Source organism: Brassica napus, chromosome A8 (assembly GCF_020379485.1).
Source record: "Brassica napus cultivar Da-Ae chromosome A8, Da-Ae, whole genome shotgun sequence".
Taxonomy (NCBI): Eukaryota; Viridiplantae; Streptophyta; class Magnoliopsida; order Brassicales; family Brassicaceae; genus Brassica; species Brassica napus.
Window position 1 is genome coordinate 17,963,096 of NC_063441.1, and position 23,105 is coordinate 17,986,200.

A 23,105-nucleotide genomic window follows, 5' to 3' on the forward strand; every position below is an offset into this window, starting at 1 on the left:
TAACACTAAAAACAAAAGGTGAAACTTGTGTACACGGATTAAGGAAACAATTAATTTTATATGTTTTCTATATAAAAAAAATAATTACCTATACACCTAACCATATTTCAACCAATAGAAAAACAAATAATATAATAAAATTAATAAATTTTGTATTAAAAACCGAAAACGACATTTATTTTGTAACAAAAATTTTTCTATAAAACGACACTTAATATAAAATGAAAGAAGTATAATTTACATTACATTATTATATTATATTTAAAAATACAATATTTGAAGCCTTTAGTCAAAAAGAAAATACAACATTTGTGTATGTGCATCTCACTCACTCACGCATTGGATATTTCTCCTTGACATGCAACCAATTCAACAACTCAATTTATTGACAAAAATACAAACTTCCCTTCTAAAATAAACCACAAAATTTGACGCAACATTTATTTGACAGTGACATTCTCTCAGGAGTCTCAGTCTTCTTCTTAATAAGTTCTATATCATAAAGGCATGATAAGAATCCCTTTTATGAAGCTTAAAATAATGGCTCTCATCACATCAAAGTCTGAGTAATCAGGCTTAAACCGTTTATGATTTTGCTACAAATCGAACATTAATGATTGTTAAAAGACTGAATCCAGAATAAAATGTTGGTAAAGAAGCCACATGGCAATCCACTGGTTCTCATAAATCGTGCCAACCAATAACCTTTACTTTGAATAACTAAAAAACAATTCAATCAATTAATGAAAAGTCCTGCCTCGTAATTAACACACAAAACACGAGGGTAGTCCAGTCTTTTTCCACCCAAAGACCAAAGTGCAGCAACTAAACTACATGGAATGGCTTGCGGTCTTGGCAATGTCTGTCTGTCTCTTTCCTTCTGCCTCCAAAAAACTTCCCTCTCTATTTTGTGCAAGTGAAGCTGCTGCTGCAACCTCTCAAGTCTCACCCACCAGAAAGAAACTCATAAACAAATCTCTTTCCTCCAAACCCATTTGGTTCACAGAGAGCTTTGTTGCTATGCTTTAGACAAAGACTGCGTCTTTATTCTTTGATTTAGAGAGGAAAAGAATGTCTCTTTCTAGGCTTGGGGTAAGGAATGTGTACGGTACGAGTCAACAAGCCGAGTTTTATGGAAATGTCGATCGTGAAGACCCCGAAGCGATTCTCAACGGCGTTGCAGTCTCTGGTCTCATCGGTGTCTTGCGTCAGCTTGGTGATCTCGCTGAGTATGTATTTGACCTCAATCTCTGTTTTTTTTTGTTCTTTGTTCTTTTGGGGGTCTACTGTTGAATGATTCTTTGAGCTAATGGTGAAGTTAAGACAAAGAGAATCTTCACTTTTTGCATGAAAGTAATTGTCTTTTTTAGTGAAGTTTGTGATTTAGGATTCACCAAAAAGAAAGAAAGTAGCTTTCTTTTTTCCTTTTGCCTCCTCTCTTGAAATAAAACTCATGTGGTGGCTCTTGATGTTGTTGGCTTGTGGGTTGTTTCTGGTTCAAAAGGGTTATCTTAGAATCCATGGAGAGCCACATAAGCTGCAGAAAGGAAGAAACTTTGTTAAGGGTTTTGCTTCTTTTCTCTTGATTCAGGTCGGCAGCAGAGATATTTCAAGGCATACAGGAGGAAGTTATGGCCACAGCTTCAAGAAGCAATCAGTTGAAGATGAGGTTGCAGCATATAGAAGCTACAGTGCCTCCACTAGAAAAGGCGGTGCTTGCACAGACAACTCATTTACATTTTGCATACACAGGAGGTTTGTTTGTCCTGTGCTTATCTTGTCAATCTTCTCATTGTCTTGACCCATGGTGTCTGATTCTTTCTAGATTTCACATTAATTTTTATTTGATAAAATAATGTCATTTGTAGGCCCAAGTTTCACTTACTCTACAGATGGCTAGTTGAGAATAAATTGTTAAAATTAGTTATATTTTCTGAGTAACTTATAGAGTAGATAAGACTTGAAATTAAAATGTCAGTAGTGGTTAGTGAGTCCATTGTCTTGATATGAAATGTCCTCTAGTAGGATTATAGTTTTGGTTTTGGTCTTAGTTGATTGAGATTTATGTTGTTATCAGGTGTGGAGTGGCATCCTCGTATCCCACATGAGCATAATCATTTTATACATGACGACTTGCCTAACTCTTTTATGGATCACTATGAAGAGTGCAGGGATCCTCCACGGTTGCACATGCTTGATAAGTATGTGTCACTTGCAAGCTAACATTATCTTTATCTGGTTATGTATGTAATGTACTATCATGTTAACTTGAAACTTTATGCTTTTATATCCTCAGGTTTGATATAAATGGTCCTGGATCTTGCTTGAAGCGATACTCAGATCCTACTTATTTCAGAAGAGCATCAAACAGCCTGGTTAAAGGAAACAACAAGTTCCAAAACAATAACATGAGTTGTAAAATTAAGGTGTGGTTTCTTATATTATATTGGTAAAGCTTTATATTATTTGTACTTTGCAGTTATATTTATTGTTTTGTGACATGAACAGAAGAAAAAATCTTCATCAAGGAGTCGAGATATGTCACGTCTGGCCTCAATGGCTAACCAGAATGCTAGGTAAAACATAAGTTTGCATAGTTAAGTTTGTTTATTTCAATTATTAACTGAAACATGGAATGTATATCAGGAAGACACTTACTTCATTTAGCTTCAGTGGACAAACCTCTTCTTCTAAATCTGCCTCAACCAGTGACATGGAGAAAAGATCTGATCTCCAAGATCATCATTCTCACACTTATGATTGCCTTTCAACTGCAACCTCTTCACTGAAGGCCGGAGAAAAACAGAAAGGGGGGTTAGGTTCATCCAGCTTGACACCGGGCTCTTGCACCATAGGTTCAGTACTCTCTGAATGTGAAACCGAAGATGAACATGATAATTTACAGTTTACTCCTTTGCAAGGGCAATCTGCTGTTGGCTCTTCTTGCGTTAGTTGGGATGAGAAAGCAGAGATAGTGGAAGAACCTCTTGGTGTGCAGACAGATGAAGCATCTGTTGTGGATGCACTAGATGAGAAAGCAACAAGCTATGGAGAAGGCACTGGTAGAGTTGATATTGAAAACGCGGAATCAGAACCAGGACTACAACAAAGTAATGGGATTGATGAGGTAAAGGAGATGAAAGCTGGTTCAGAGATTGTGAGAGAACCGAGGGATAGTAGTGAACATGAGACTGAAAGCGAAGGGGAGTGTTTTGTTGATGCGCTTAATAGTATTGAATCGGAATCTGAAAACGAGCAAGGTCTCAAAACTAGTCTAGAGGCAGTGAGCAGTCCATGTGGTGTTACCGGTGAGAGGTTGGAGAAGAGTTCCAACAAAGTTGAAGAGTCTTGTAGATCGATGGACAACGGTTATTTAAATGCAACTGATGAAATGAATCATCAAGATCCATTGGAGAGTGATAATAGAAGCCGTTCACCGCTCAATGATGTTTGTACAACAAGTAACATTACCTGTGGAGAAGATAAAATCGGTTTTACAGTTGTTCCGGCTCCTGAGAACAGTTTATCTGATTCATCAAACCCCTTGTATCATAGTGAACATCAAAAGTCAGAAGCTAAGGTTTCTGGTGAAGTTGAAGCAATTAAAATATGGACTAATGGAGGTCTATTGGGACTGAACCCATCGAAACCTCCAGTCCTGGAAGTGCCAAGTCTGGATTGCAAGGCCGAGGAAAGGACATTTGGTTCTGCAGAAGCTGAAAAAGATAAATCAGATGATCTAGTTGAACATGTTCTGGATACTTCAAGCTTAGGGACTCAAAATCTAACTGTAGACCAGAGAGAGTGCCATGAGACTTCTTCTTACGGAGTCTTTGGTGGACTGAGCCAAAAGTTATTCACTAATAGTTTCCGCAGAAGAGATTCATTGTCTCATGATAATAGACAAGCTTTACCAGCAACTATTCCAGAAAATGATGAAGTGACTACAGAGAAGAGCAGGTTTGGTGAGCAAGATAAGGTTCTCTTCAGAGAGGAAGCTCCTATTGATTGGTTTGCATCGTCTCCACCTCTTCAACACATGAAAATATCTCTCAATCCCGTTGACAACACCCTTCAGGCGTCAAGGCTGAAGCTGAAATTTTCAGATGAGGACAACAACAGCAATAATACATTTCCTTCCTTTCAGTTGCTTCCAGAGGCTGCTACTTCCCTTCCTGATTCTTGTTCAGACGACGACACTTTCTGTATGACTTCAGACATTGATTATCTTAGCGATTATCACTCCTTGTCAGATTCTGAGCAGTGGGAAGAACACAATGACAGCCATGAAAGAAAAGAGCATGATTCTTTCCATGAAAGTACGCATGTAGATAACAATGGTGAGCCTTCTTCTCTAGACACTGAAGCAGAAAATGGTTGTGTGGCCTTAAACTTCTCTTACCTCCAGAGTCCTGTTGAGCCTTTACCACCGCCGTTTCCACCTGCGCAATGGATGGTTTCTAAAACAGGATCAGAAACAATATCTGAAAACAAAACAACTCAGTCCATACAACTACAAGACGCTCTCAGGTTTGCGTTTGAGAAGCATACTTCATCGTCTATAGTCAACAAAGAAGAGCCTAACACTGTGGCTTCGGCTCCTAAACCAGAAACTAAGGTGCAATATTCAAGGAATCGTTTTAGATATTATTTCAAATTTTCTTGAAATATTAACAAGCATATGTTCTCTCATAGGTCCATGTGAAGAATAATGTGAAGGAGGACAAACAAAATGCTAACGAAAAAGAGACTGATGCTGATGACTTCTTGCAACAAATCAGAACACAAGTGAGTGCAGTGTATTTTTTTTTTTTTTGTGGTAAAAAAGAAGTTATGTTCTGCTTTCTTGATGCATTTTTAATAATCTTAAAAATTGAAAAACAGCATGTCAACCTGAAACCTGTGGTTATGACAAGGACTTTATCTACTGCTGCTGCTGCAACAACTGACCCTGCAATAAACATTAAGATCAGCGCCATGTTGGAGAAAGCAAACTCAATACGCCAGGTTCATCCTCTCTCTATATATCCCAACCAAATCTAATCTTTGCTTCAGAATCTTAAGTACTTTTTTGTTCTGACTCAGACACATGTTACTCTGTCACTCACTTTCTCTCTCTCTCTATTTACCTTTTCAGGCTGTAGCTAGCAACGATGGAGATGAAAGTGATACATGGAGCGATACGTAAAACCCCTTTTCACCCAAGAATCCTATTCATCTTTGTGATTTACTTTCTGCAAGCAATTTTTTTATTGTATCATAACTAATGTGTGGATTGTGTAGATGATGATGATACGTAAATTTTGTCGTAGCGTGATTATGTATCTTCAAGAAAATAATGTAGTTCAAGAAATAAATTTATATTAAAAAAAGTGTTAATTGGTTATTATGCTCATTCATTTTTTTTTTTTGACTAAGTATGCTCATTCATCTTGAGGAAAACATTTTGCTAACTTATGATCATTTCAACCAAGGATAATTATGAGAGTACAAAGCAGTTAACACATCAATCACAATTACCATGCTTGAACAGAGTATATATACCACCTCATCATGAGAATTTAATTTATCTTCGAAATGTGGATAAGTTCTATATATTTCCAACTACGAATAAGAAGCATATGTTTTTTTTTTTGACCAAAGAAGCATATGTTCTCAGAGGTCCATTCAATGAATATTTTGTCAGGGAGGATAAACAAAATGCCAATGAAAAGGAGACCAAAACTGGAGACTTCTTGCATCAGATCCGAACATAAAGTCAGTGTAATCGATTCTCTTAACGTAAAATAAATATAATCATTCTCGATTTTTTGATTTGTTATATATCCTCTTTAACGACATTCTTGATTTCTTTCATAGCATAAATTAACATCAACTCAACCTGCAGAGACATGTGGTTGCCACAACGATGACCCTATACTACCACAAACACTAAGATCATCTTGATTTCGGTGAATGGCAAATTCTATACGTTATGTCCTTTTGATCTCCTATTTTCATCCAAAGTAATTTTGATATTTTCTCAAGATTCCTATTCTTCTCTCTAAATTACTCCATGCACGACAACCGTAGCTTGCGGGAGACAACCTATATTAGGGTTTAATCTTATTATGCAAGCAACTTTTATTGCCTGGAATCTTTTACGCATGTGTGTATTGTGTAGCAGATAAGTAGATTTTGTCGTACGTGATCTATATCTTCAAGAAAATATGAAATATAAATATATAAGCTGTTATCCTCACTTGTTCTTAAAGGTTGACGTTAATCGCATGTTTTGAAAAATACTGGTAATGTGTCCTTGTTTAACATGCATTTTTTTAAAAATAAGTTTTTCATTCGATCTTTATACTATATACTGAATACTCTCAGTTTTGCGTCAGCTGTGCTAATATTCTGGAAGCAATATCGCAATCAAAAAGGTCGAAAGAGAAAATAGTATATCTACTAAACAATTTTAAAGAAACTAATAAATGGTTTTGCTTATAATTTTTTTTAAAGAAGCATCAAATGGTGAGTTGTCAAGTAGAAGAGACTTCGAAGAAGATAAGGTCTTCAAGACCATTAAGCCGTGAACTTCGCTTACATGTTGTGTTCTCTAATTACTTTCTTATTATCTGCCACTTGAATCGAAAGTTTAAATAATAGAGATTTTGTTCTTGTGTGTACTGTATATTATTTTCTTAGTAGTTAAGCATTTTATCTACAATTCTTAATGCATGTCTCGCATTTAATCAAAATCGAATATTAAATCATAGACATTTGCTTATGGACATGTGACGGGATTGATTTTTATTTTATTTATTTTGAACAATATTCATCTGGTGTTGTTTCTTGGACTATACAGATATGGCTGACAGACAAAATTATAATCTCAACTAGTTGATAGAAATTAATACTCAACGTAATTGTGTCTACAAACCCTTTTGTTGGTGTTGAAAGTGTCTGTTTAATGACTGATCAAGAAACTAGTACCTTATATACATATTAGGTCTTTGTGTGCAATCCATCCTATGACAAAGCAGCAGACCAATGTTCTTAAAATACAAATTATCAATTTTTTTGTTAAAGGATTTTCATAAAATACAAATTAGCATATAAACTGAATAAGTAATAGCCTTATATATTGTGTGAAAGCATTTCGCGAAACCCCAATATCTTTATTTGAAACATTTTTTTTCTTTATTTGAAACTTTCCGGACGAGTGATTGGTTTTTTTATTTTCTCTCAAAGATATCACACCTCAAGGTTGAATAAATCTCATCAAAATGTAATTGTATCTCATATCGTTCTCCAAAATGGAAAACAAAACCTTTAGACTTTATCCATTTGTTAAAAAAAGAAAATTAAACAATTCGATTTTTTTTTTAGAAAAAAAACAGTTCGATCTATTTCTTCCTCTTTTTCTTTAACTTTTAAATTCTTAATCGAAAATAAAGCTCTCGCATGCATGTACCCTCAAGGAAAGTGCACCTTTTCCAATAAAACTAAGCATATATAAAGTTTAGCTTACTAATTCATTCCACCTTATCTAGCAATAAGTAAACATTATTAATTCTTTTAGATGTCTCTTTAAAACTGTGGAATATGGAACCATTAGTATTAAAAGTGGGAACCCGTGGAAAAGAAATTTTTTTAATTAACATGTGAGTATTCTAGACCTATGACAGAACTCAGACTAATTCACAAAGAGATGTGTTTCTCACAGATAAGCCATCTCTTGATAATGAATCCGAAAACATAGGTCTGTATATGTGTGTTAGTTTATGAATAATATATATGACTTAGTTTCACGTAGCATGTGAATCGAATTTGAAATATGTTAGTATCCCAGCCCCATTTTTTTCCACTCGACCACACTGTGCCAAACTCGGAAAGAAACTTCTTATCAGTATGGAACATGTTCTCCTCGTAAACCTAATGTATATATAATTACTGTGGACACAAGATTATAGAACTAATTTACATTATGAACACGACCATGTTGAAAAAAATAATAATTTGATCTTCTCATTTGTTTTGAAAGACGGCAAGTTCAAGTATATAAGAGCATAGTCCGAAATGTTGGGATAGAAATGGATAATTGATCATCATTTGTCATTTTATTCTAACAAAATCAATAAAGTACAAGTCATATCTCTATAATAGACATTAAAGAGAGAAAATAGTTAATAATTCCTGTTCTTTATTCATTCGATTAATTTTAAATCACTTTATTAAAGATAGGATTAAAGAACAAAACCCCATACAAAAGATTTTGCTTTTGTTTTAAAAGAGAGCTTTTTATAAAGTTAATTTCCGAACCCAAAAGAAACAGTACTAATGAACATATTAAGATTTCAAGGGAAAAAATAAAATAAAAATGGGCAGCCAACAGAAATTAGTCACCTAATTCATTGAAACCTTACGAAAAGAAAGAAAGATGGCTGAAGACAAGGTATCCCACCTTTACAAGTAACAACTAATTATGTGTGCTTATTATATACACACGCATATACATATATAGTTCTATCTATGCAGAACATGACTAGCCTTCCTTTGTTCTTATAATGCACATTTGTCTAGGAAATTTACCACGCAATGTAATATGTATTAGTACTCCATATCCATCGAACATGCATGTGATCAAAATTCTAGAATGAAGAATCCAAAATTCTATAATAGTTATATGTGTACAATATAATTTTTCTTACAAAAGTTAAAATTATACTTGTGTACCTCAACTGTCTCTCAATTAATTTGGCTATAAATTTTTCTTAGCTATAAACATAAATTCAATCACATTGAGAGGATTATGAATAAAGTCAGCAAAAGCATTGGTGCACAAAAAAAAAAGAATAACGTCAGCAAAATTAGCTCAATGAACGTATACTTTCAACATATATAATATATATTTTACGCACAGTTATATTCTCTTTTTGAATAAGTCTATTAAAGTTTTCCTCAGTTTATTATTATATCTAACTTAAAAGTCGATCTCTTTTAAAAGGACTTAAAAGTTGTTCTTTTCTGCGACTGTGTAGTATAAAGGCTCCAATGAAAAAACATATATGTATGAAAGCACGATTTTGAGAAGAAAAGAGAAACATGAACATCGATCAGTGCTTTCTTTTTCCTTTTTCTTTTTCTCTTCTTTTGTTTTCTCCCTCTCATCTTTATCACTTTCTTTTAAATTAACCAACGAACGTGAATTACGTATATTCATTAAAATAAAATATGTTGTAGAAACATGCTTTGCTAAACTTTATTTATTTATTTACTTATGTGACTACTAATTTGTTTTATTTTCCAACTCGATATCTGCTCAACCATTTTATTATTTGATCAAACAAAACTGCAGAAACTATATTGGTACAATTTTACACTGTGAATTACCTATAAGAAGGGACACAGATGGTTCCTTTTGGGTTTGATAAAATTCAACCGAAGAGAAAAAATATTAAAATACAGATTATCTTCCATTTGGTTGAAACTCCTTCAAATCAGATGTTCCATATCATCATACATGAACCCATTGCATAATCTTCAAACACCAAGTTCAAATGTTAGATTGATTTCGTAATTCTTCAGTCGTTCTTCAATTTAATTACTTAAAATAAAAATATGTTATTATATCAATCTATACGCTATTGATTTGTTACCTTTCATAACAGTTACAAATCGAACCCTTCTGATATACAAACTAAAAAATGTTAGTCAGCTAAAACAAGAAGGAATGGAAGATGCTTCTGCGAATTTAAAGAGAATTGTCTAATATCTAGGGAGACTAATTGGGTTTTGACTAGTGACATTTGTTGTTGTGGCACCAGAAAAGACTATCCTGCATAGTTCATTTATTGGTAGTGACTAAAGATAGTTACATATAGTAAAATAATTAATTGCGTATAAATCTTCAAAAAGTCATGAAAAAGATAAACAAAAGCATTATTCCAACAAAAACAAATACAATTTGGGAGAAAAGGAAAAGGAATACACACATTTTGTTTTGAAAGCAGTAAGTAATAAATGTGCCAACTATATCCTTTCTATATATATTCTCCCTACTAACAGTTTTGCTTACGGATGGGCATTCGAGTTAGGTTTACATCAATTTTAAATTTTCGGGGTTAAAAGTTTAAGTTCCATTAAGGTATCTATAAAATTTGTTTGGGTTTGGATAAGGTCTTTGTAAATCTGTTTAAATTATGTAAAATAGTCAATAGTTTTGAAAATTTTAAAAATCCAAAAAAATAACATATATATTTGAACTATATATGTATGATCAAATATCTAAAACTAACATGAAAACTAGTTCAGTTTGGATATTTAGTTGAAGAATCAATATGTATTTCCGGTTTTTGGGTATCTTCTGCTATTTCAAGTATTTATTTTTGGATTTTTTTTTAAATTACGTATTTTACATAACTTTGAGTATTTGAAATATTTTAAATTTTAAAATAAATATATTTAAATATATAATTATGATTCAAATATTTTTCGTATACTTGAAATATTTTGGTTTGAGTTGATTTCAGTTCTAATTCATTAAAAATTAAAGATTTGGATCCATTCATGTATTTTACAAGCTTTGATTCAGAGTTAATATAACTTTTTAGATGAGATTCGGTTCTGTCTTTCGGATCCAATTAGACCATTTACTCTCCTTTCCTACGAAAACGATATAATAATTCAGAAATCCTTTTAGATAAAAGAAAAAAAATCAAAATCTTCATCCTATAAAACTATAAACGTCTCTTCTCTCTTTCATCACTGCAAGAAACTTAATCACAACTCTCCTTTTCACTCTCTCTTCTCATTTTCAATGGCGACCCAAGATTCACAAGGGATCAAACTCTTCGGCAAAACCATTACATTCAACGCCAGTAATATCACAACAACGACGATTAAAAAAGAAGTGCACCAGCAACAGCCAGAGCTACAAGCAACAACAGACGTCAGATCATCATCAACGGATCTAACGGTGGAGAAGCGTCCAGACAAGATTATAGCATGTCCGAGATGCAAGAGCATGGAGACTAAGTTCTGTTACTTTAATAATTATAACGTTAAACAACCAAGACACTTCTGCCGAGGTTGTCAGCGTTACTGGACCGCCGGTGGAGCTCTTCGGAATGTTCCCGTCGGCGCCGGTCGTCGGAAAGCCAAACCTCCGGGCCGTGTTGGTGGATTCGCCGAGTTTCTTGGGGCTGCGACTGGAGCGGTCGATCAGGTCGAGCTTGACGCTTTGCTGGTGGAAGAGTGGCGAGCAGCTGCGTCTCACGGTGGTTTCCGGCATGACTTTCCGGTGAAGAGACTCCGTTGCTACACCGATGGTCAATCTTGTTAAATATTCTATAATTTTAAATTTTCTTTTTAATATTATTTGTTTTCGTTTGGGTTTGGTTTAACTCGTTAGAAAGAAAATGGTTAAATTTGCTTACTCACGTAGTCACGTACAGGCTAGCAACAAAAATTAACTAGTTGATTAATTAGGAGGGTTTAATACTTGCCTGTCTACTAAACAGCTGTCGCTTTTTCATCAATTTCTCTTTGTCGAATCTTCAGTTGTAAATTGAAGCTCGTGGGATTTTTCTTCTATAAAGAATTCGGAGTCGTTGACCATTAATTACCCCTTAATTAAAACAAAATGTTTCAAGATCTGTATACTAGTATATAAGATTAGATCAGCTTCGTTTAGCCGATATAAAGTTTAATCTCTGTAGCTTAATTTGTTTCGCTTAAGTGTACGTAAAGTTAATCAAAGATTTTTGACATATTAGTTAGTCTTCATATAACTTCTAACCACGAAACCTCATTCAATTGGGCACTTAAGTTTTCACTTTTCAAGCTACAAAACAATCACACAATAATCGTAAACCTACAAAAATAGTACTCCCTCCGTATTTATTTAAATGACGTTTTGGAAATTCTTTTAGTCTCAATTTAGTTGACGTTTTACTGAAAACAATGTAAAATAAATGACAAAAAGACTATATTTACCCATATCTACGTTACTTTAAATGCATTACAAGACATGATAGTAATTAATTTAGAAGGATAGAAAAGGAACTATACTAAGTGCCTTAATTTGTGTGAAATCTCTAAGACGTCAAATAAAGAAAAACAGAGGGAGTATTATACAGTACAAACTAGTTTTTCTTTTGTAACACTAGCTTTATAGTATAAAATATATTAACTGTGAATGAAGACAAAAAATGAACAAAGTAAGCTAAATGTTGTATTTCTAACAAGACCACTGGTGACTAGAAAAAACTGCAATCTAAGGACTATCACAAATTTAATACGAACTTTAGAAAAATGAAAAACATCAACTTCAAAAAAGAAAAAAAAACACGTCTTAAATCTTAATGAAAATTCTATGCAAATCTTGACGGCCAAGTGATTTTCTTATTATAACTATATTAATATTTTAAAACAATTAAATTGTATAATTAACATCTTAAGATTAGAATGACACTGGATCAATGATATGTTGAAATGCCCCCTATGAGAGAATGACATGTTGTTTATGATTATTATTATCTTGAAGAGTCATAAAAAAATGATTCTCGTCTTTTTAAATTTGTCTCTTTTCATTTTTTTATGAGAAACGACTTCCTTGAAAGATTTTAGTTATGGATGATGTCACACAGTTTAGTGTTAGAATAAAAGGTTATTTGGCTTGGTGAACGGGGCGACGAACGTTAGACTGTCACAACGCAAAGAGGAACATCTTCGTGTAAAACCCAAACTACTAACGCACCACTCCACAACCAATCTAATCAACAACATTTGCCATCCGGAGTGAAACATGACATATTCAAGAACTTAGTTTCACAGTCTTCGAGAAACAAACTTAAAGTCGAATCACAAAGCTAAGTTAAGCACAAAAGAATCCGACAGAAAATACAACAAAATCAAGACTTGTGTGCAAGTCAATCTCCTGCTTCGGTAAAAAAAAATGGTTGTGGGTCCTAATGAGTAATGAATTGAGTTCCTGGTTGGTCAGAATTTTATAAATGCACAACAGGAGAAAATCAATGAAACTTGAATGAGTTAAAAACGTTTTGGAAAATGAGAACACAAAGTTTGGCTTTGGGAGGTTAATAGAAAGAAACTGCAAAACCAAAATGTAACACAAAGCGAAATGAGCTAATGGGAACAATCCATACAGTTTACTTCCAGTTTCTCCGAGTCCAAACGATATCTAGAAAAGGAACAAAGAAAGATAGAATCCGATTCAGACGACGAACACACTCACTCACTCACTCAGGACATGATCTTAGCAGACCGGACATAAAGACTGTCAACGACCTTCCCCATGTTCGCAATGGTGTCAAGAGTAGCCGAGTAGATAGCATCCGCCTTCGGATCTTCGAAAATGATAAGACACCCAGCTCCTTGATCCAACGTACCTGCAAATTTCTTATCAAGAATCATCTGAGACAGCTTCTTCTCCACATGGTCCACCGGCAACCCAATCAGCTCAGCAATATGACCAATCTCAACTCGTGAGAAAGGCTCAATCAAACGGCAAAGATTCTGCTCCAGAAGCGTATCATAAAGCGAAGAGAGATGCCTGTGAACAATCGGGTCATCCTCTAGCTGCGCCTTGTAGTCACGCAACGCGTTCTCAAACAGCTTCAAAGACCTCTTCGAGTGAGCATCAGCGACTGCCTTCATGGCGTCTAGATCGGGGCCAACGTACTGGAGTCCAGCCTTCGAGGAGATGATTCCCGCCACGTCATCAGCTTGGCTGACCATGATCTTGCACAGCAACATGTACTTCAAACTGAAAACAGCTCTCGGATCTCCCAGAGCGTTGAACGACTCAAAGGCTTCGAAGAAGTAGCTGTATCCCGTCTTGTAGTCCTTCTCTTCAGCGTGAAGGATCCCACTCTGGAGATCTATGGTTCCCTGTTGAGCCGGTGGGACGTAGATAGCGTTTGCAGCCGTTCTCGCTGCAGTGAGCGCAGCTTTCGCCTTTGGTAAGTTCCTCAACGAGAAGTGAAGTTTGCTCTCCAGCAAGTCAATGTCAACGAGAAGAAGCTTATCATCTAACCTCCTCACCTCTTTCACCAAAGTACTCAGCAGCGCCAAAGCTTCCACATACTCCTTGTTCTCCATCAAGAGAGCAGCCAGCCTCGCCTCCACTCGCTGCCTGAGGAAAGTCCTCTTCTCGGCGCGCGTCCACTCGACCATCTCTTTGCAGAGAGTGATCTGGAGATCAGTTGTTCCGGGTATCTTTGCAACAGCATCGATGATCCCTCTGACGATTTTCGCGGTCTTGGCCTTGGGGATTAGGGAGAAGAATGGTCTCAGTTTGGTTAAGAGTGTGCGGAGATCCTCGCCTCTCTTCTCTTCGGTGAGACGGTCGCAGAGGTTAGTGATGGCTTGCTCCTTGATCCGCAGAGCCTCTGGAGATGAAGAAGGGTCTTCCAAGACTTGGTAGAGTATCTGAATAGCCTCAGAGCTGTTGGCTTCTTGGGCCAGGGAAAGCGTCTCTGTTGTAGCGGGATACGAAACCATTGTTGGTTGGTTTTATGCAAAACTCAAACCCTGTAAACATAAGAAACAGAGATGTGATGTCTCAAAAATGTCTCCTTTCGAACATAATAACCCTACTCTATATGTTCACAACAGTTTAAAAAAAAAACTAATCCATAGTCAATACACAAGATCCATTAATAGATGCAGAAGTAAAGCAACATAGACAGTGAACACAAAAAACTTTTTAAGTAATAAGATGAATCACAGAGGCATAGATCTCAGTTCATTCTCCAAAGATCTATTAATCATTTCTCTCTATCAATTTTGGTTGCTAATTAGTGTAAGATGTAAGCTTAGAACATCATTGAGCTAATCCAATCAACTAGATTTTCTTCGCTAAATCGAACAAAGCTAAACCCTAGAAGCTATCGATAGAGGGGAACAAGATTTGATCTCAAAGGCAATTCGAGAAACCCAGAACTAATTAGATCTGATAAGCAAACCCACAAGAAAAAATAAGGAAAAGAAACTCACTTGTGTGGATCGGCAGAATCGTCGTCTCTGGGTAAAGCTTTCGACGGACGACGGTGAAGATAAAGAAGCCTCTCTGTCTTGATAGGGAAGATAAAGGCTAAGTTTTTTCGTAGTTTTATAATTTAATTAAGGGTATAATTGTCATTTCGTATGATGAAATCAGGGATCGCACGCTTCAATATATTCGGCGTCTTAAACTTTTAGCGTTTCGGATGAAGTGTTTGAAACCAACGCCAGACGCTTCAAAACCGCGTTTTTCTGCCCGTCCTTTTTTTTTGTTCAAGACAAAACTGACTCCTGCAAACGCAATAACGCAAAAGATGGAAACGCGAGAATTGAGGTTCAAGCCCACGATCCCAGATTGAAGGCCCAGGCTTTAGGATGGGTTCAATATTTTCTGTCTTTAGATAGGCTCTATGTTATTCTGTCTTAGCTTATTTCATTCAGTAAGTCTTCCATGATCTTCATTGTTATTCTTTTTAACCTCAAGGAAATTAATTATGATAATCTCAGTAGACATGGAAATGAATATTTTTTTTTAAATCTAGATCATGTACATGTGTTCAAATCGTTCTGAGAACAAGAGCTCTCCAACAATAGATATTGAGAGGTAATCAAATTATTCTTGAAAACAGAACTCGCAGAAGCGTAACAACAACAAAAAAATGTTGGAAAACAACATTAGATAAGTAAACTCAGACGACAACTTCAAAAAAAAAATGTTTTATATAATAGGTTGGAAAAGAGTTAACAAGAAATTAAAATTGTTGACAGATCGGAGGTGTAATATGGGTAAAATAAATAATAATAAAAGCTTAGAAGATGACATCAGGGACGATTCCGAGCTCCTTGAAAACTTGAGGACAATCAGCGAGAGGAGTCTTCCTCATGAACCCAAGTGGGTTAATGGTTCGAACCTCGTTAGAGACAATGCCATCATTCGCCGTAAGACTGATCCTCGCTGCGTTTCTTAGGAACTCTTGGTTGTTCACCTCGCCGCACTCTGCGTCCGGTGATTCGACGAGGATGATCTCACACACTTCCTCTTCGTGGTCTCCCATAACTACCATCTCGTACTTTCCGTCTTTGTCGGTCACAGCTTCTTTGGTCAGTGTTACTGTCTGGTTCTCACGAGCCTTGCACTCAAGCTTTACCTTTGCCCCTGAAGAACACACACAAAGACGTACGTAAGGCGTTATATAATCTTATGAAACTAAAACATGCAAGACCATTAGCATGGTCGGAAGAAACATTCGCCTTAAGCACCAAATATCTCAGTTGAGTAATATATAAGTTTAGTAGCCTTTCAAATTATATATAAAAAAAATTATTACTAAAATGTTTATAGTTCCCAAAAACTTAAGGTCACCGCATGAAGATATGTGAATAACAGGGTCATATGACTCCGTATGTAGACGTTTTTGTGTAACCAATAAAAAAAGTTTTTCATAATTTTAGCAAAAAAAAAAAACCTTTTTCATAATTCAAACCACTGAACTAAACCAAAAGGTGATTTATTTTGTGTAACCAATAAACCTTACTATATAGATCCTAGCCATAGTCCTTAGTTACCTTCGAGGACTTTACTGAGGCGGGTCATGAATTGGACACGGCAAGTATCGCAGTAGACGGATCCTTTGATGTGGAACCGGTCCAAGTCGTCGGCATCAGCGGCGGCAAAGTGAAGAAGGGTGGTGAAACATAGGGCAGAGGCAAGGAATACGATGAAGAATTTGGCCATTATTAGTCCTGAATATTCTCCTCTCTAACTTTTGGGGACTTTGTATTTGTAATATTAGTTGTTGGGGGTAAACACAAAAAAATTGTAAGTTTTTGGTTGAGAGGAGACGCTATGATAGATCCAACCAAAATGTCTCCTTTTATAGATAACAAAATAGACAAAACAACAGAAACAATATGTGATCTTACATCTATTTTTGGATGTGCTTTGTTTATTTTTGGTGTTTGTGGTTCTTGAGTTTTGTACGGATGTCTTCTTTGAACCCGATTTTTCCTCCTTACCATCTCTCTTTTCTTTTATTAATAGATGCAGTTATCTTTTAAATGTGGACTTATTTTGAAATGTCAAACCATAACCTTATACTCTTACGTTTATATTTTGAATATAATACTGAAAAAAAAGAACGTGCAGCATAATAGCATATAAGAAATTTTTCAAAATAAAATAAAATTATAAAGCTAGAAATAAATCTGTAATTTTAAATTGGAACAAAAATATGTATATTTCTATACCAACTTTCAAGTGTTGTAAAATCACCAAGGTAATACAAGAAAATAATGTACAGACGAACTGGAAAAAGGAAAAAGTAAGACTGAAAGTTCTTAATCCGGACCAATCTCCCAAACTGTATAGTAAAAAAAACACAGAAATGGTTCATAGAAAAGCAACCGGAAATCAACATCAACCGGTTAAACACTCGACGACTTTACACAGTCTATAAGCTGGCAGTGATGAACGTGGACGTCTCTTGCTGTTTTATGCTATCTGCAACATGCGCAACAACTCCAGCTCCTGCTTTATAGAGCCTTTCACTTTTCACCTGAACAAGACCCAAATCTCCCCTATTAGTTAATGTCTGAAAGAAATCCAAAGTGAAGATGTTGGAAGAGTACGTGAATGTTGTTATGAGCTAAGTAAGGCCAGAAGGTGGAGTGGAAGCTGACATCAACTTTCTTCCACCCTAAAGTCTGCAGGCCACGGATCATCTCATCTGAAAATATTTGTGAAGACTGTTACTTTCTTGCTGACTTACACTTAGAGGTCTGTCAAATCAAATGTGGCTTTATTTTTGTGTCCTCACCTTCCACTATTTCATGATACTCGAGTGTGTTCTGAGGACTAGGCGAGCTTTGTGCGGCTTCCTTGGCTTTAGCAGCTTCTGGAGGAAAATGAGCTCCATCCGACGAAACAGGAGGGCAGTATTCAACATCAACAACATGCTTGTATCCATCTAGTGACCGGCGTGGAGGCTGCGTGTAACATAAAAACAGGGGAAACACAGATATCTATATGTAAATAGTTCTCAAACTGGTATCTGGCTAGTAACAAGCCACATAGAGCTTCTTGAAGAAGAGAATACCTACCAACCTTGTCTAAGATATTCGAGATTAATGAACTGCATCTTAATGAATCTCTACAGAAAAATGTTTTCAGTTTCACTTTTAAGATTTTTTACAGTACAACTGTTGTGACCCTAGATCTTAACCTCAGAGAGAAATTTGTTTTCTTTTACTCAGGAATCACAATGAGTTGAGCTAGCGTGGACAGTACAAGGTTCTTAACGTTTCCTATATGATCAGTCTCATGATTCTGAAAAATGGGACCCAATGCACTAACCTTTAACATCTCACTGCTAGAAGACACTATTACTATTGGTGAGTTCCAGTTTCTAGCTAGTGTGCTACAATTTTCAGAGTCACGTTATTGGTTGAGATTAAATTAAACGTACCTTGAAAAGTTCAGTTTCTCTCCTTATGGAAGATGTACGCCAACCAACCATGTCTAGTTGAAGTAAAAGAAAAACGAATGCAACCATGCCTAAAGAAGTTAAAAAAAGCAACAAAAATGCACAGGATACGGTCATAAGATACGTTTGCATACACGATGCGGCTTCGGAACGACCCCAAGGACGATCTGCCAGAAGATCAAATACATGAGAATCTCAAATAGGTCCTTGTGGGGCATAATGATTGAATTTGCTATTAAAAAAAAAGCATTTACTCACAAGAATTTCAGATCTTCACAATCAGACGCCATTCTCAATAGAAGAGGTGGTTTATCAGCTTTACCATCAGTAAGAAACAACTGGCTACCAGTCCGACCAACAACGAATGGAGCTAATGGTGCAGCGAGTCTTTCTAATATAGGAACTCCCAACAAGAAAGGCAGCTGACACAAGGGAGATAATGAGACTGAGTTTCTAGGACACTTTTGATGAAAATAATTATATATTTCTCAACTAAGCATACACCACATGTACGTTTAGGTACTGCAACAAGTACTCTGATTCCAGTTATGATAAGAGGAAATGAAGAGAACCTGCTTTCTGCCTCTGACTCCTAGATGAGGTGTTGCCAAGGTGATGAAATTAATCGGCTCTAGCCCAGCAAGCAGACCTCGCGGAAGATGTGAATTCCCGGAGTTAGAGACAGCAGCACCATCACTGGCTGGTGCCGAGTAAAGAACAGCAACAGCATGTCTGGCAAATAAGCCGCCGAGGGAGTGGGCTAAGAAGGAAATCTTCTTTAAGCTCTTGCTCTTTTGGATAACTTGCCTAACCTATTCCTCTCTCAGATCAAGAATAGAAACTGATGATCAGCTGCTATACCGAAGAAGTTCAGGATAGAAAAACCTTTACAAGAAAATAAAAAAACTCACCTCTTCTGCTAATCGTTTCCCAGCTCCATCGATCCCGCCAAACGTTTTAGTGAAGGTATTTGAAGAACTTGCTGTGCATGTTCAGGGGAGGAAGAGTAAATTAAAAAAAAAAAAAGAGAGAGCATAATGTGTGATTAACGCATGGCATAGAAGAACATGAGTAGAGTAATAAAATACAAAACTAAAGAACAGTAAGAATAACGTGTTGGTGTTCTCAGACAAACAGATGTGGAAATTTTCCAAAAAGTTATCTTTCGCCACTTGCCGCTAAAGATGATTATAAGAGTTTGAAGCCTTTCCAATTCTATGCTCAGAGTCAGCATATGCATTTAAAATAAACGTTCCATTTGCAAAAAAACTCTCTTCCATATATAGTTCAACATCTGCTCAACTAAGAGAGGATAAAAAGCATATACCATAAATCAAGAATCTTCTTCCAAGGCGTCTTTTCATCTCAGCTTCTACGTAGAGCCAGTCGCTAGGACTGCAAGTAATGGTACTCTTAGTAAATCATTAAATCTGAAAACAGTATCGTAGAAAATGATAAACACAACTTTAAGATTCTATGCCAACCTAAAGAGAGAGGAATCTATAATACCATGTTGGGTTTCCGCAAGATGTTAAAACTTGTAAGGGGCATATCATATACCTGGCCAAGATACCGTGTACAAGAACAAGAAGGTGATCAGGTTCAACTTTCTCATCGGCGTCACCTTTAGATAGCGAAAATTTCCGTTGGGCAGTGGCACTCATTGCTTGAACTCTGAGTCCCTGATGGTTCCAGCTTCTGCTAGACCCTGTTTGTGTGCAGAGAGAAAATCAAACAAAAGAAGAATATAAACGCAAATTAAGAAGCGCTGACAAAATATAACTATTTTCTTGGCTTTTTTTTTCACAATCGTTGAACATCTTTGGAGCTTCTTTGGTTCTTTTGCTGTTTGTAGAAAAGTAAAGAATCTGCGTTTTCAAAATCACATAATCGAGAGATTCGAGCACTAATCTACATCTTTTGATCTCGAGATCAATTCCAAGAATCAAGATCCACCAATAATACAAAAAGAAACCATTACCGAAATCAAAATTCAAAATCTCGGAATAGCCACAAGAGCACGATGAAGAAGAAACGACGCCGGGAAACTGCCTTGCTCTGCTACAGCTTGGCTTAGCGAAACCACCACCACGACGATCTGGTGAGTAGTATCTACAAGGAGGCTGAATCCAAGAAGCCGTAGACATTGATACTCTTATGTGTGTATATATACACAGAAGACAAAAATAAAAACAGAGGAAAGATCCTTGAATCGCGGTTTGAGAGTGACGTCAGCTTATATAACCATATCACGTCTCTACGTTATCCTCATCATTGAGTCCCATCCCATCCCATGCTCTCTATCTCCTCTCCTGATATTTTTCCTCTGGGAAATTATATGTTTTTTTTATATTGTTAATAAAAACAATTTCGGCTACTGTTAAACACGACTAAAGCAAAAGCAGTACCTTATAATATAAAATGGAAAACACACAGAATATTTTATTGGACTAGAAAACGAAATACGAAAGTGGAACGTATGATTACTTTTGAATTTTATATTTTTATTCAAATGTTTATGATCGGACCAGATTCTCTCCTCATCAATGGTGTTTCCATCTCGACATCTTTTAAAAAAGACTAAATGTCAGGCTTGAATAATATACAAGCTAAAACAAACAATAATTATATTTATTAATGTCAACTTCGAGAACTTTTGTTAAGCAAAAATACACATCTCATTATTATGACTTTAAATCAATAATGCTTGTGTTAAACATGTAATATATACTTACTTGTTCAACTAACAGAATCAAAATGTTGTCTCATGGTTTTCACTTTTGAGTTACCTTACAAATCAGGTATTCGAATTGGGACACTCAAGTCTTAAGTCCGTACAAATCAAGGTTTTTGACTTCTTTACATATGCTTTTAGACAGGCCTGCATCAAGGTTTTTGACTTCTTTACATATGCTTTTAGACAGGCCTGCTTTTAGACAATGTCTTTACGTGTTAGTCGAGAAGGCGTTAAAACATCATGTGTAGTGCTGATTGGTTTATATGTCGAGGTGCCGTCTAGGTTGTTTTTTTCTTGCATTAAAACATCATGTACTGCGAATTGGTTTTTTGCATTATTTTATCGATTATATGTACATTTAGATTCGTTCTGTATAGTTAATATATAATGAATGGAGTAGATTATGTGCAGAAGCTAATAATGTTTTATGTACCAAAAGAAAAGATGATAAGTTTATGACATTTTAAAAGCATTTGGCAGTATGCAAAAGTTTCTGAGGCATCATGTGATTTGAATGCTATGGAGATTGAGTAGCGTCCTGATAGCATCCCGCTTCCTACCACACCACCAATTGCAAGCAAAGGGGCAACTGGTTCATCCCGAAGAAGGCCCAAAACTCTGGAGCAGAGAGAAGCTGCCATTTCTCCATGTTGGTAAATGATTGAAAGTATCAGCTCTCCAGTTCCAGTGGTTAATGGGTCGTCGCCTAGAGCAAGAACTTGAGAGATGAAAGAGATAACAAAGTGGCAATTTTATCACATATTGCCCATATGCATAACGAACGTATCTGGAAACTTATGCACACAGGACATGATGTTACTGTAAATAGGGAATTGGAATAGGAAGCTACCTTCTATCATATATTCATATGAATGGTTTTGGATTTGAAGTTCAGCTTTCGAATAGATTCAAATTCAACAAGGCGCAATGTGATAGTATACCGAATCAAGAATACATAAAAGAGTTAAAAGCAGAAAAGAGCATATCAAACAAGATTACAGATAGAGAGAGGAGAGAGACGAGCTTCAAGCCCGTTTGCCGCTGCTAGGGTTGGACTTAGGGCAGAGATTCCAACGACCCTTTGCACGCCGGCGCTTGATGGTGGCTCTACCGCTAGTGGTTCTCATCCTCAAACGGAAACCATGAGTCCTAGCCAGAGACTTTCTTGACCTGCTCCTCTTCGTTTGACACAGAGCAGCTTTTCCAGCTCTCACCACAAGGCCTCTTCGTTTCTGGCTGTTCAGGCCGCCACTGGCTCCACTGCTGAGATCAAACGCAACCGACAAACCTGAGAAGACAGCGAAACGAAACAAAACATGAGCATCATTATTGGTCTGGTAGATAAGGTTTTGTGAAGCATATAAGCTAGATGAGAAACATAGAGAGTCAATGGATCTCAATGAGTTGAACAGAATAACAATAAAGCTACTAGCTTTCCTAAACCCAGAATCGGATTCAGCTTTCTCCAGCTAAAAAGGAAGAAGCTTTACGAATAAAACTAACCAGAAAATGAAGATGCGAGGGAAAGAGATGAAGAGAGAAACGAGCAATGGAGCAGCTGAGAAGAAGCTGATGTCGAAGAGCTGAGAGAAAACGGAGCCCGTCTCGAGCCCGTGCTGAGAGAAAGCGAAGCGGAAGGGACGCCAATCTTCCCGGTTGATGAAGAAGGATGACATAAACGCGACGAAGCCGAAGCTGCAACGGAGATGGATAAGGAAGAAGCCATTGAAATTATTTTTTCTTATCTCCTTCCTTCTTATCAACCAACATACAGTAGTGCAGAGAGTTTATCCTATACAGTGGCTACCACCGTAATTTTGGTAAGGCATCAAATCAGAATAAGCCACGTGTTACCAGGTGAATACTTCAGCCCAACTATC

At 36.3% G+C, this 23,105-nt stretch overlaps 6 protein-coding genes across 6 annotated transcripts; 2 read left to right on the top strand and 4 right to left on the bottom strand.

Moving 5' to 3' along the window:
* The first annotated feature begins 845 nt into the window (after nucleotides 1-845).
* LOC106361661 (protein SCAR3) lies at nucleotides 846-5,386 on the top strand. The gene is made up of 9 exons (XM_013801450.3): nucleotides 846-1,229; nucleotides 1,592-1,755; nucleotides 2,078-2,201; nucleotides 2,297-2,426; nucleotides 2,509-2,576; nucleotides 2,647-4,618; nucleotides 4,696-4,788; nucleotides 4,885-5,007; nucleotides 5,138-5,386. The coding sequence occupies exons 1-9, from the start codon at nucleotides 1,072-1,074 to the stop codon at nucleotides 5,186-5,188; spliced, it is 2,883 nt and encodes a 960-aa protein (XP_013656904.2). The 5' UTR covers nucleotides 846-1,071; the 3' UTR covers nucleotides 5,189-5,386.
* A 5,279-nt stretch (nucleotides 5,387-10,665) lies between these two features.
* LOC106360043 (dof zinc finger protein DOF1.5-like) lies at nucleotides 10,666-11,602 on the top strand. Its single transcript, XM_013799648.3, has one exon. It carries the CDS (start codon nucleotides 10,799-10,801, stop codon nucleotides 11,321-11,323), a length of 525 nt encoding a protein of 174 aa, XP_013655102.2. The 5' UTR covers nucleotides 10,666-10,798; the 3' UTR covers nucleotides 11,324-11,602.
* A 1,477-nt stretch (nucleotides 11,603-13,079) lies between these two features.
* LOC125577124 (26S proteasome non-ATPase regulatory subunit 11 homolog) lies at nucleotides 13,080-15,198 on the bottom strand. Its single transcript, XM_048737939.1, has 2 exons — nucleotides 15,001-15,198; nucleotides 13,080-14,535 (listed from the first exon to the last, which is right to left on the bottom strand). Exon 2 carries the CDS (start codon nucleotides 14,503-14,505, stop codon nucleotides 13,246-13,248), a length of 1,260 nt encoding a protein of 419 aa, XP_048593896.1. The 5' UTR covers nucleotides 14,506-14,535; nucleotides 15,001-15,198; the 3' UTR covers nucleotides 13,080-13,245.
* A 509-nt stretch (nucleotides 15,199-15,707) lies between these two features.
* On the bottom strand, nucleotides 15,708-16,862 carry LOC106360044 (pollen-specific protein-like At4g18596). Its single transcript, XM_013799649.3, has 2 exons — nucleotides 16,573-16,862; nucleotides 15,708-16,162 (listed from the first exon to the last, which is right to left on the bottom strand). Exons 1-2 carry the CDS (start codon nucleotides 16,739-16,741, stop codon nucleotides 15,816-15,818), a joined length of 516 nt encoding a protein of 171 aa, XP_013655103.1. The 5' UTR covers nucleotides 16,742-16,862; the 3' UTR covers nucleotides 15,708-15,815.
* A 362-nt stretch (nucleotides 16,863-17,224) lies between these two features.
* On the bottom strand, nucleotides 17,225-20,995 carry LOC125575602. Its single transcript, XM_048737938.1, has 11 exons — nucleotides 20,470-20,995; nucleotides 20,049-20,196; nucleotides 19,816-19,883; nucleotides 19,400-19,470; nucleotides 19,061-19,300; nucleotides 18,747-18,910; nucleotides 18,600-18,655; nucleotides 18,471-18,523; nucleotides 17,823-17,991; nucleotides 17,635-17,732; nucleotides 17,225-17,561 (listed from the first exon to the last, which is right to left on the bottom strand). The coding sequence occupies exons 1-11, from the start codon at nucleotides 20,633-20,635 to the stop codon at nucleotides 17,457-17,459; spliced, it is 1,338 nt and encodes a 445-aa protein (XP_048593895.1). The 5' UTR covers nucleotides 20,636-20,995; the 3' UTR covers nucleotides 17,225-17,456.
* Nucleotides 20,996-22,115: 1,120 nt separating this feature from the next.
* Nucleotides 22,116-23,002, bottom strand: LOC106359160 (50S ribosomal protein L34, chloroplastic). Its single transcript, XM_048737943.1, has 2 exons — nucleotides 22,729-23,002; nucleotides 22,116-22,513 (listed from the first exon to the last, which is right to left on the bottom strand). Exons 1-2 carry the CDS (start codon nucleotides 22,949-22,951, stop codon nucleotides 22,251-22,253), a joined length of 486 nt encoding a protein of 161 aa, XP_048593900.1. The 5' UTR covers nucleotides 22,952-23,002; the 3' UTR covers nucleotides 22,116-22,250.
* Between the last annotated feature and the right edge of the window lie 103 nt (nucleotides 23,003-23,105).